General features: G+C 47.9%; 1 protein-coding gene across 1 annotated transcript in view; it reads right to left on the reverse strand.

Annotated features, from left to right (window-relative positions):
* Positions 1 to 1,665: 1,665 nt before the first annotated feature.
* The window catches only part of LOC124020711 (potassium voltage-gated channel subfamily KQT member 1-like), a 56,981-nt gene continuing 46,084 nt past the window's right edge, over positions 1,666 to 12,562 (reverse strand). Inside the window, exons 14-17 of the mRNA XM_046335962.1 lie at positions 8,646 to 8,740; positions 7,553 to 7,599; positions 2,608 to 2,669; positions 1,666 to 1,960 (exon numbers count right to left, since the gene is read on the reverse strand). Coding sequence (XP_046191918.1) covers positions 1,727 to 1,960; positions 2,608 to 2,669; positions 7,553 to 7,599; positions 8,646 to 8,740 — 438 coding nt within the window. The 3' untranslated portion in view covers positions 1,666 to 1,726. The remainder of the gene's footprint in view (positions 1,961 to 2,607; positions 2,670 to 7,552; positions 7,600 to 8,645; positions 8,741 to 12,562) is intronic.

The raw sequence follows: 12,562 nt of genomic DNA on the forward strand, positions 1-12,562 counted from the left end.
GTGCACATTTAGTTTTTTGCACCAAGCACTACACAGCTGGTTCATTATCATGAAGAACACTGATCTCAGAATAAGACAAAGAGAGAAAGCGTCAAAATGGTTTTGGTGTTTCTCTGCATCAGGAGCTCTTGTCCTGGCTGAGGCTGGGGTTGAGGGTGGATGGATGGTCGATTCAGGAGCTCTTGTCCCGGCTGAGGCTGGGGTTGAGGGGTGGATGGATGGTCGATTCAGGAGTTCTTGTCCTGGCTGAGGCTGGGGTTGAGGGGTGGATGGATGGTCGATTCAGGAGCTCTTGTCCTGGCTGAGGCTGGGGTTGAGGGGTGGATGGAGGGTCGATTCAGGAGCTCTTGTCCTGGCTGAGGCTGGGGTTGAGGGGTGGATGGAGGGTCGATTCAGGAGCTCTTCTCCTGGCTGAGACTGGGGTTGAGGGGTGGATGGATGGTCGATTCAGGAACTTTTGTCCTAGCTGAGGCTGGTGTTGAGGGTGGATGGATGGTCGATTCAGGAGCTCTTGTCTTGACTGAGGCTGGGGTTGAGGGTGGATGGATGGTCGATTCGGGAGCTCTTGTCCTGGCTGGGGTTGAGGGGTGGATGGAGGGTCGATTCAGGAGCTCTTCTCCTGGCTGAGGCTGGTGTTGAGGGTGGATGGATGGTTGATTCAGGAACTTTTGTCCTGGCTGAGGCTGGTGTTGAGGGTGGATGGATGGTCGATTCAGGAGCTCTTCTCCTGGCTGGGGTTGAGGGTGGACTGATGGTCGATTCAGGAGCTCTTCTCCTGGCCGAGGCTGGGGTTGAGGGTGGATGAATGGTCGATTCAGGAGCTCGTGTCCTGGCCGATGCTGGGGTTGAGGGGTGGATGGAGGGTCGATTCAGGAGCTCTTGTCCTGGCCGAGGCTGGTGTTGAAGGTGGATGGATGGTCGATTCAGGAGCTCTTCTCCTGGCCGATGCTGGTGTTGAAGGTGGATGGATGGTCGATTCAGGAGCTCTTGTCCTGGCTGAGGCTGGGGTTGAGGGGTGGATGGAGGGTCGATTTAGGAGCTCTTCTCCTGGCTGAGGCTGGGGTTGAGGGTGGACTGATGGTCGATTCATGAGCTCTTCTCCTGGCTGAGGCTGGTGTTGAGGGTGGATGGATGGTCGATTCAGGAGCTCTTGTCTTGACTGAGGCTGGGGTTGAGGGTGGATGGATGGTCGATTCAGGAGCTCTTGTCCTGGCTGGGGTTGAGGGGTGGATGGAGGGTCGATTCAGGAGCTCTTCTCCTGGCTGAGGCTGGTGTTGAGGGTGGATGGATGGTTGATTCAGGAACTTTTGTCCTGGCTGAGGCTGGTGTTGAGGGTGGATGGATGGTCGATTCAGGAGCTCTTCTCCTGGCTGGGGTTGAGGGTGGACTGATGGTCGATTCAGGAGCTCTTCTCCTGGCCGAGGCTGGGGTTGAGGGTGGATGGATGGTCGATTCAGGAGCTCGTGTCCTGGCCGATGCTGGGGTTGAGGGGTGGATGGAGGGTCGATTCAGGAGCTCTTGTCCTGGCCGAGGCTGGTGTTGAAGGTGGATGGATGGTCGATTCAGGAGCTCTTCTCCTGGCCGATGCTGGTGTTGAAGGTGGATGGATGGTCGATTCAGGAGCTCTTGTCCTGGCCAAGGCTGGAGTTGAGGGGTGGATGGAGGGTCGATTCAGGAGCTCTTGTCCTGGCTGAGGCTGGGGTTGAGGAGTGGATGGATGGTCGATTCAGGAGCTCTTGTCTTGGCTGAGGCTGGGGTTGAGGGGTGGATGGAGGGTCGCGGTGGAGAGCTGCTCGTAGCTGGGTAGGCTATCCTGGCTGGGGACACCTGCCCCACCCTGTGACCTCCTCCTACCTTGCCCCTGTGCTCCCCCCATGTCCCCCTGCCCCTGGCTTGTCCCAGACAACAGCTGGGTAAGGGACTCTGCGATTTGGTTGAGTGTCTGGTCCATGCGTTGTATCTGTAAGTAGATGGACAAACAGAAAAGTCAACGCTGTACAGATCAATATAATACAATTAATAGATACTCTTTCTATTTTATTGTCTGTTTTTGCAGAAAATGGAAATGTGTATTCTAATTTTCTCGTTATCTGCCTTTTTCAGGCAAATCACCAAATCCTTTTCATCTTGGGAAAACAAACCGAGACATTATCATCCCTGATTAAATGATCAAAAGAGTTTTAATGAAAGCCAAAACAAATAGAAAACTTGAAAGGTTTTGTAAATTAAAATCCACCCTGGTTTCTCAACTCCTATTTCGGGATATCATTAGGGGACTGATTATGTCAGTATAGAGTGAATTCCCTCCTATCAGACCTCTGTGCTGGACTGAAAAAAAACTGACTGTCCTCTGCAAAGCATCAGTCTGAACACAGTTGAACCAAATTGGTGGCTTTTCTATAGTCAAACTGACTTGGCACAAACCGATTTGGCACAAAATGGCTGCTGTGTGTCACTAAGTTGGGTGCTTATCATTGGCTGTGGGTAAGGTGGCACAAAATGGAGGGCTTTGAAATCTGATTAAAGGCACAATAGAAATGACACCTGTAGATGAGTAGCTGTACTCTGTTCAGAGAGCAGAGGGTGTAACGTGGCGTCACGTCCTACCTTGTCCTCCATCCTGTTGAGCCTGGAGCCGATGGTGTTGGTGCCTTTGTCTTTGGCTTTGTCTTTTGCACCAGGAGCATCATGGTCCAAGTCATAGAACAGCAAAACAAGACGAAGTAACAAGAAACAAGAAGAGACGTAAGATGCTGTAAGATTCCGTAGATATAGTACACTGTGTCCAGCCCCTCTAAGATTCTGTAAATTAGAGATATAGTACTGTGTCCAGCCCCTCTAAGATTCTGTAAATTAGAGATATAGTACTGTGTCCAGCCCCTCTAAGATTCTGTAAATTAGAGATATAGTACTGTGTCCAGCCCCTCTAAGATGCTGTAAGATACAATAGAGATATAGTACTGTGTCCAGCCCCTCTAAGATTCTGTAAATTAGAGATATAGTACTGTGTCCAGCCCCTCTAAGATGCTGTAAGATACAATAGAGATATAGTACTATGTCCAGCCCCTCTAAGATGCTGTAAGATTCCGTAGATATAGTACACTGTGTCCAGCCCCTCTAAGATTCTGTAAATTAGAGATATAGTACTGTGTCCAGCGCCTCTTTAAGATTCTGTAAATTAGAGATATAGTACTGTGTCCAGCCCCTCTAAGATGCTGTGAGATACATTAGAGATATAGTACTGTGTCCAGCCCCTCTAAGATGCTGTAAGATACAATAGAGATATAGTACTATGTCCAGCGCCTCTAAGATGCTGTAAGATACAATAGAGATATAGTACACTGTGTCCAGCCCCTCTAAGATTCTGTAAGATACAATAGAGATATAGTACTGTGTCCAGCCCCTCTAAGATTCTGTAAATTAGAGATATAGTACTGTGTCCAGCCCCTCTAAGATGCTGTAAGATACAATAGAGATATAGTACTATGTCGAGCGCCTCTAAGATGCTGTAAGATACAATAGAGATATAGTACACTGTGTCCAGCCCCTCTAAGATTCTGTAAATTAGAGATATAGTACTGTGTCCAGCGCCTCTTTAAGATTCTGTAAATTAGAGATATAGTACTGTGTCCAGCCCCTCTAAGATGCTGTGAGATACATTAGAGATATAGTACTGTGTCCAGCCCCTCTAAGATGCTGTAAGATACAGTACATTTACATTACATTTAAGTCATTTAGCAGACGCTCTTATCCAGAGCGACTTACAAATTGGTGCATTCACCTTATGACATCCAGTGGGACAGTCACTTAACAATAGTGCATCTAAAACTTAGGGGGGGTGGGGTGAGAGGGATTACTTAACCTATTGTCGTTCTTTTAACGCAACGTAACGTAAACAACACTGCTAGCTAGCCTGCTAGCCCCCGAATAGCAACACTGCAGAAACCATTACACTCAACGGAACGACTTGATTAGTGTAGTGTCAACAACGCACCCACTGCCAGCTGGCCTACTTCAGCAGTACTGTATCATTTTAATCATTTTAGTCAATAAGATTCTTGCTACGTAGCTTAACTTTCTGAACATTCGAGACGTGTAGTCCACTTGTCATTCCAATCTCCTTTGCATTAGCGTAGCCTCTTCTGTAGCCTGTCAACTATGTGTCGGTTTATCCCTGTTCTCTCCTCTCTGCACAGACCATACAAACGCTCCTCACCGCGTGGCCGCGGCCACCCTACTCTGGTGGTCCCAGCGCGCACGACCCACGTGGAGTTCCAGGTCTCCGGTAGCCTCTGGAACTGCCAATCTGCGGTCAACAAGGCAGAGTTCATCTCAGCCCATGCCTCCCTCCAGTCCCTCGACTTCTTGGCCCTGACGGAAACATGGATCACCACAGACAACACTGCTACTCCTACTGCTCTCTCTTCGTCCGCCCACGTGTTCTCGCACACCCCGAGAGCGTCTGGTCAGCGGGGTGGTGGCACCGGGATCCTCATCTCTCCCAAGTGGTCATTCTCTCTTTCTCCCTTACCCACCTGTCTATCGCCTCCTTTGAATTCCATGCTGTCACAGTTACTAGCCCTTTCAAGCTTAACATCCTTATCATTTATCGCCCTCCAGGTTCCCTCGGAGAGTTCATCAATGAGCTTGATGCCTTGATAAGCTCCTTTCCTGAGGACGGCTCACCTCTCACAGTTCTGGGCGACTTTAACCTCCCCACGTCTACCTTTGACTCTTTCCTCTCTGCCTCCTTCTTTCCACTCCTCTCCTCTTTTGACCTCACCCTCTCACCTTCCCCCTACTCACAAGGCAGGCAATACGCTCGACCTCATCTTTACTAGATGCTGTTCTTCCACTAACCTCATTGCAACTCCTCCAAGTCTCCGACCACTGCCTTGTATCCTTTTCCTCTCGCTCTCATCCAACACCTCCCACACTGCCCCTACTCGGATGGTATCGCGCCGTCCCAACCTTCGCTCTCTCTCCCCCGCTACTCTCTCCTCTTCCATCCTATCATCTCTTCCCTCCGCACAAACCTTCTCCCACCTATCTCCTGATTCTGCCTCCTCAACCCTCCTCTCCTCCCTCTCTGCATCCCTTGACTCTCTATGTCCCCTATCCTCCAGGCCGGCTCGGTCCTCCCCTCCCGCTCCGTGGCTCGATGACTCATTGCGAGCTCACAGAACAGGGCTCCGGGCAGCCGAGCGGAAATGGAGGAAAACTCGCCTCCCTGCGGACCTGGCATCCTTTCACTCCCTCCTCTCTACATTTTCCTCCTCTGTCTCTGCTGCTAAAGCCACTTTCTACCACGCTAAATTCCAAGCTTCTGCTTCCAACCCTAGGAAGCTCTTTGCCACCTTCTCCTCCCTCCTGAATCCTCCGCCCCCTCCCCCCCTCTCCCTCTCTGCAGATGACTTCGTCAACCATTTTGAAAAGAAGGTCGACGACATCCGATCCTCGTTTGCTAAGTCAAACGACACCGCTGGTTCTGCTCACACTGCCCTACCCTGTGCTCTGACCTCTTTCTCCCTCTCTCTCCAGATGAAATCTCGCGTCTTGTGACGGCCGGCCGCCCAACAACCTGCCCGCTCGACCCTATCCCCTCCTCTCTTCTCCAGACCATTTCCGGAGACCTTCTCCCTTACCTCACCTCGCTCATCAACTCATCCCTGACCGTTGGCTACGTCCCTTCCGTCTTCAAGAGAGCGAGAGTTGCACCCCTTCTGAAAAAACCTACACTCGATCCCTCCGATGTCAACAATTACAGACCAGTATCCCTTCTTTCTTTTCTCTCCAAAACTCTTGAACGTGCCGTCCTTGGCCAGCTCTCCCGCTATCTCTCTCTGAATGACCTTCTTGATCCAAATCAGTCAGGTTTCAAGACTAGTCACTCAACTGAGACTGCTCTCCTCTGTATCACGGAGGCGCTCCGCACTGCTAAAGCTAACTCTCTCTCCTCTGCTCTCATCCTTCTAGATCTATCGGCTGCCTTCGATACTGTGAACCATCAGATCCTCCTCTCCACCCTCTCCGAGTTGGGCATCTCCGGCGCGGCCCACGCTTGGATTGCGTCCTACCTGACAGGTCGCTCCTACCAGGTGGCGTGGCGAGAATCTGTCTCCTCACCACGCGCTCTCACCACTGGTGTCCCCCAGGGCTCTGTTCTTGGCCCTCTCCTATTCTCGCTATACACCAAGTCACTTGGCTCTGTCATAACCTCACATGGTCTCTCTTATCATTGCTATGCAGACGACACACAATTAATCTTCTCCTTTCCTCCTTCTGATGACCAGGTGGCGAATCGCATCTCTGCATGTCTGGCAGACATATCAGTGTGGATGACGGATCACCACCTCAAGCTGAACCTCGGCAAGACGGAGCTGCTCTTCCTCCCGGGGAAGGACTGCCCGTTCCATGATCTCGCCATCACGGTTGACAACTCCATTGTGTCCTCCTCCCAGAGCGCCAAGAACCTTGGCGTGATCCTGGACAACACCCTGTCGTTCTCAACTAACATCAAGGCGGTGGCCCGTTCCTGTAGGTTCATGCTCTACAACATCCGCAGAGTACGACCCTGCCTCACACAGGAAGCGGCGCAGGTCCTAATCCAGGCACTTGTCATCTCCCGTCTGGATTACTGCAACTCGCTGTTGGCTGGGCTCCCTGCCTGTGCCATTAAACCCTTCAACTCATCCAGAACGCCGCAGCCCGTCTGGTGTTCAACCTTCCCAAGTTCTCTCACGTCACCCCGCTCCTCCGTTCTCTCCACTGGCTTCCAGTTGAAGCTCGCATCCGCTACAAGACCATGGTGCTTGCCTACGGAGCTGTGAGGGGAACGGCACCTCAGTACCTCCAGGCTCTGATCAGGCCCTACACCCAAACAAGGGCACTGCGTTCATCCACCTCTGGCCTGCTCGCCTCCCTACCACTGAGGAAGTACAGCTCCCGCTCAGCCCAGTCAAAACTGTTCGCTGCCCTGGCCCCCAATGGTGGAACAAACTCCTCACGACGCCAGGACAGCGGAGTCAATCACCACCTTCCGGAGACACCTGAAACCCCACCTCTTTAAGGAATACCTAGGATAGGTTAAGTAATCCCTCTCACCCCACCCCCCCTAAGTTTTAGATGCACTATTGTAAGTGACTGTCCCACTGGATGTCATAAGGTGATTGCACCAATTTGTAAGTCGCTCTGGATAAGAGCGTCTGCTAAATGACTTAAATGTAAATGTAAATGTAGTAGAGATATAGTACTGTGTCCAGCCCCTCTAAGATGCTGTAAGATACAGTAGAGATATAGTACTATGTCCAGCGCCTCTAAGATGCTGTAAGATACAATAGAGATATAGTACACTGTGTCCAGCCCCTCTAAGATGCTGTAAGATACAGTAGAGATATAGTACTGTGTCCAGCCCCTCTAAGATGCTGTAAGATACAGTAGAGATATAGTACTGTGTCCAGCCCCTCTAAGATGCTGTAAGATACAATAGAGATATAGTACACTGTGTCCAGCCCCTCTAAGATGCTGTAAATTACAGTAGAGGACTGTTTACCTGAGCTAGTCTGGAACAGGGTCAGCTTCCCTAGAGACTGGTCCAATCTAGAGGAGAATTAAACACATTGAATGCAGTGCTTTGGGTTATATACAGGTGCAGTCACGGCACAGCATGTCGCACTCACCTGGGTCAAAATCTGAGAGAGAAAGTCAGACACAAAATGTAATTTCCGTGGTGATAAGGAGGATATTTATTATTTCAATTTAACGCAGTAAAAAAAAATATTTTTGACCCAGACGAGTGTGACAGAAAAAAAAGACTGCATCCCCACTGGGCAACAACTGGTTGACACAACGTTGTTTCCACGTCCTTTAAACCCTCAACAATCTATGTGATGACGTTGTATCAACGTAAAAAAAAGACTGCATCCCCACTGGGCAAAAACTGGTTGAAACAACGTTGTTTCCACGTCCTTTAAACCCTCAACAATCTATGTGATGACGTTGTATCAACGTAAAAAAAAGACTGCATCCCCACTGGGCAACAACTGGTTGACACAACGTTGTTTCCACGTCCTTTAAACCCTCAACAATCTATGTGATGACGTTGTATCAACGTAAAAAAAAAGACTGCATCCCCACTGGGCAAAAACTGGTTGAAACAACGTTGTTTCCACGTCCTTTAAACCCTCAACAATCTATGTGATGACGTTGTATCAACGTTAAAAAAAGACTGCATCCCCACTGGGCAACAACTGGTTGAAACAACGTTGTTTCCACGTCCTTTAAACCCTCAACAATCTATGTGATGACGTTGTATCAACGTAAAAAAAAGAATTGGTTTTGCAAAACGTCACCAACGTGAGGGAGGACATTCATCTTTTTTTTCACCCAACTTTTAACCCAAATCTAATGACATGGTGATTGCTTTTGTTGATTTGACGTTGCATTCACATCAGTTGACAACTCAACTAAATGTAAATCCAAACTAGATGTTGAACTGATGTCTATGCCCAGTGGGTCTGTAGTGTGCAAGTCACATGCACTTTTATCAATTGAGTTAATTGCAATGGCTGAGCTAACCCACATAAAGACCTTGATATCAATTTCAAATGAACGGGACTCAGGAGACCGTTTGAGATGCAGCCCACCTCCTCTGTAGCTCCTTGATGCGCATCATGAGATTCAGGTGTCCTTGGGAATACTGCTCGATCACGTCTCGCACATCATAGGGCTTACGTGCTTGCTGCAGAACACACACACAGTGTTAATCACCCTCAGCAGTAAAAACTCTAAAGAACTCAACAGATCAAAAAGCAGCCATCGTGTAAAAATGAGTCTTTCTAACACAGTTTGAGTTGCAGACTAGAGAATATATGAAAAGATCTCTCTCTGACGTAAGCACATCAGACAGTCAGACCACACACACACACAGTTATTGAACGCAGTCAAGACAATACACAGACACCCCCCAAAAATGACATATTGCAGCTTTAAAGCTGAGAACTATGATTTAAAACACTTGTGGTTTTAACCCACTAATCTGAGAACTATGACTTAAAACACTCATGGAGTTAACCCACTTTAATCTGAGAACTATGATTTAAAACACTCATGGAGTTAACCCACTTTAATCTGAGAACTATGACTTAAAACACTCATGGAGTTAACCCACTTTAATCTGAGAACTATGATTTAAAACACTCATGGAGTTAACCCACTTTAATCTGAGAACTATGACTTAAAACACTCATGGAGTTAACCCACTTTAATCTGAGAACTATGACTTAAAACACTCATGGAGTTAACCCACTTTAATCTGAGAACTATGACTTAAAACACTCATGGAGTTAACCCAGTGTTTTTTCCCCTGTCATAAACCGACATGATGTACAGCAGTTGTGTAAAGTACTTAAGTAAAAATACATTAAAGTACTACTTAAGTCCATTTTTGGGGTATCTGTATTTTACTATTTATATTTTTGACAACTTTTACTTCACTACATTCCTAAAGAAAATATAGTACTTTTTACTCCATACATTTTCCTTGACACCCAAAAGTACTCATTATATTTTGAATGCTTTGCAGAACAGGAAAAGTCCAATTCACGCACTTATCAAGAGAACATCCCTGGTCATCCCTACTGCCTCTGATCTGGCGGAACTGTCACGTTCTGACCATCGTTCGTGTGTGTTTTCCTTGTTTTAGTGTTGGTCAGGACGTGAGCTGGGTGGGCATTCTATGTTGTGTGTCTGGTTTGTCTATTTCTATGTTTGGCCTGATATGGTTCTCAATCAGAGGCAGGTGTTAGTCATTGTCTCTGATTGGATTGTGAACCATATTTAGGTAGCCTGTTTTGTGTTGGGTTTTGTGGGTGATTGTTCATGTCTCTGTGTTTGCACCAGATAGGGCTGGTTTGTGTTGGGTTTGGTGGGTGATTGTTCCTGTCTCTGTGTTTGCACCAGATAGGGCTGTTTTGTGTTGGGTTTGGTGGGTGATTGTTCCTGTCTCTGTGTTTGCACCAGATAGGGCTGTTTTGTGTTGGGTTTGGTGGGTGATTGTTCCTGTCTCTGTGTTTGCACCAGATAGGGCTGTTTTGTGTTGGGTTTGGTGGGTGATTGTTCCTGTCTCTGTGTTTGCACCAGATAGGGCTGTTTTGTGTTGGGTTTGGTGGGTGATTGTTCCTGTCTCTGTGTTTGCACCAGATAGGGCTGTTTTGTGTTGGGTTTGGTGGGTGATTGTTCCTGTCTCTGTGTTTGCACCAGATAGGGCTGTTTTGTGTTGGGTTTGGTGGGTGATTGTTCCTGTCTCTGTGTTTGCACCAAATAGGGCTGTTTTGTGTTGGGTTTGGTGGGTGATTGTTCCTGTCTCTGTTTGCACCAAATAGGGCTGTTTTGTGTTGGGTTTGGTGGGTGATTGTTCCTGTCTCTGTGTTTGCACCAAATAGGGCTGTTTTGTGTTGGGTTTGGTGGGTGATTGTTCCTGTCTCTGTGTTTGCACCAAATAGGGCTGTTTTGTGTTGGGTTTGGTGGGTGATTGTTCCTGTCTCTGTGTTTGCACCAAATAGGGCTGTTTTGTGTTGGGTTTGGTGGGTGATTGTTCCTGTCTCTGTGTTTGCACCAAATAGGGCTGTTTTGTGTTGGGTTTGGTGGGTGATTGTTCCTGTCTCTGTGTTTGCACCAAATAGGGCTGTTTTGTGTTGGGTTTGGTGGGTGATTGTTCCTGTCTCTGTGTTTGCACCAAATAGGGCTGTTTTGTGTTGGGTTTGGTGGGTGATTGTTCCTGTCTCTGTGTTTGCACCAAATAGGGCTGTTTTGTGTTGGGTTTGGTGGGTGATTGTTCCTGTCTCTGTGTTTGCACCAAATAGGGCTGTTTTGGTTTTGCACATTTCTTGTTTTGTTAGTTTATTCATGTATAGTGTCTTTATTAAAGTACCATGAATAACCACCACGCTGCGTTTTGGTCCGCCTCTCTTTCAGCAGAAAACCATTACACGGACTCACTAAACACATGCTTTGTTTGTGAATGATGTCTGAATGTTGGTGTGAACCCCTGGCTTTCCATAAATAAAATAACAAGAAAATGGTGTCCTCTGGTTTGCTTAATATAAGGAATTTGGAATGATTTATACTTTATGTTTTAGCACTTTGTACTTTGGATACTTAAGTATATTTTTAACCAAATACGTTTAGACTTATACACAAGTACAATTTTACTGGGTGACTTTTACTTCACTCATTTTCTATTAAGGTATCTTTACTTTTACTCAAGTATGACAGGTACTTTCGCCACCACTGATGTCCAGTATCTATCCTTCATGAGCCACTAGGTGTGTTTGACTGTGGAGTCAGTTTCTCTGTGCGTGCCGTGCAGTGTGCTAACAGGGTAGAGCTGTGGGCCTGTAGCCAGGAGAGTAGCTACCTCAGCTGAACTCAGGCCTCAACTGACGTGGACTCAGACGTTACTGTACTTCAACACAGCCTCACAGTAGATGGTGTTCCAGAGATATGTCACCAGATCAAACACACCTACTTCACACCAAACAAAGACATTCTGCGCACACAAACACACACACACCAGTCTCTTCAACTAAAACCCTGGAAAACGCACTACAGAGTATTCTAGAACCCCAAAGACAGCCGGATCACTCAAACATTAAGCCCATACACACAACCATAATAACACTACAATCCAAAACCAAGTCCAAATCCTCCCCTCCACCACCCTCCAATCCCCCACACACACTACTGAGAACCCAGACACACAGACTCAAAGGCAAACCCACAACTTGAGTGATGTCCGCTGTCCTGCTTTTCAGCCTGAGGGAAGAGCCTCTTCATTGATTGACTATGTTAGTTTTAGGCTGAGTTCCACAACACCTGCTCTGACAGCAGTGTGAAGCTGCCTGTTTGTCCTGGAGTCCCGGTGTGACTTGATCAAGGCAGCCTGTCTCGAAGGCAAACAGTCACACCGAAGTGAGGACAAGCAGACCCGTTAAGAGGACGTGAGGACAGGCAGTCCCGTTAAGAGGCGGGTAAACATTCATCAGAGTGACATCATTGTCCCAAACACTATCTTGCACTAGTCTGCGGCTAACAGCCTGCTGATAAAACAGGATATGCTGTGTGTTGGCTGCTGAGGGCAACCAGAAAGAACCAGGATGGGGGGGCGAGAGAGGAGGGGAGAGGGGGGGGGCGAGAGAGCAGGGAAGAGGGGTGGGGGCGAGAGAGGAGGGAAGGTGGGGCGAGAGAGGAGGAGAGGAGGTGGGGGAGAGAGGGAGAGAGGGGAAGAAGGGGGGTGAGAGGGGGGGTGAGAGAGGAGGGAAGAGGGAAGGGGGGTGAGAGAGGAGGGAAGAAGGGGGGACGTGTGAATGTATGGAGTGGATTGTAATGGTGTTAGGGTAGAGAGGGAAGGAGGAAAGAGCTGAAATAGCAGTAGACCTGGGTGCAAATACATGTGCATTTAGGTATTTATTTAAATACTTTTTTCTGTGTATTTGAGTATTTTCAAATAAACAGCCCAAAACAAGTACTTTTATTTGAGGATTTGAATGGTTATTTGTAAAAA

Source organism: Oncorhynchus gorbuscha, unplaced genomic scaffold (assembly GCF_021184085.1).
Source record: "Oncorhynchus gorbuscha isolate QuinsamMale2020 ecotype Even-year unplaced genomic scaffold, OgorEven_v1.0 Un_scaffold_885, whole genome shotgun sequence".
Classification (NCBI taxonomy): Eukaryota; Metazoa; Chordata; class Actinopteri; order Salmoniformes; family Salmonidae; genus Oncorhynchus; species Oncorhynchus gorbuscha.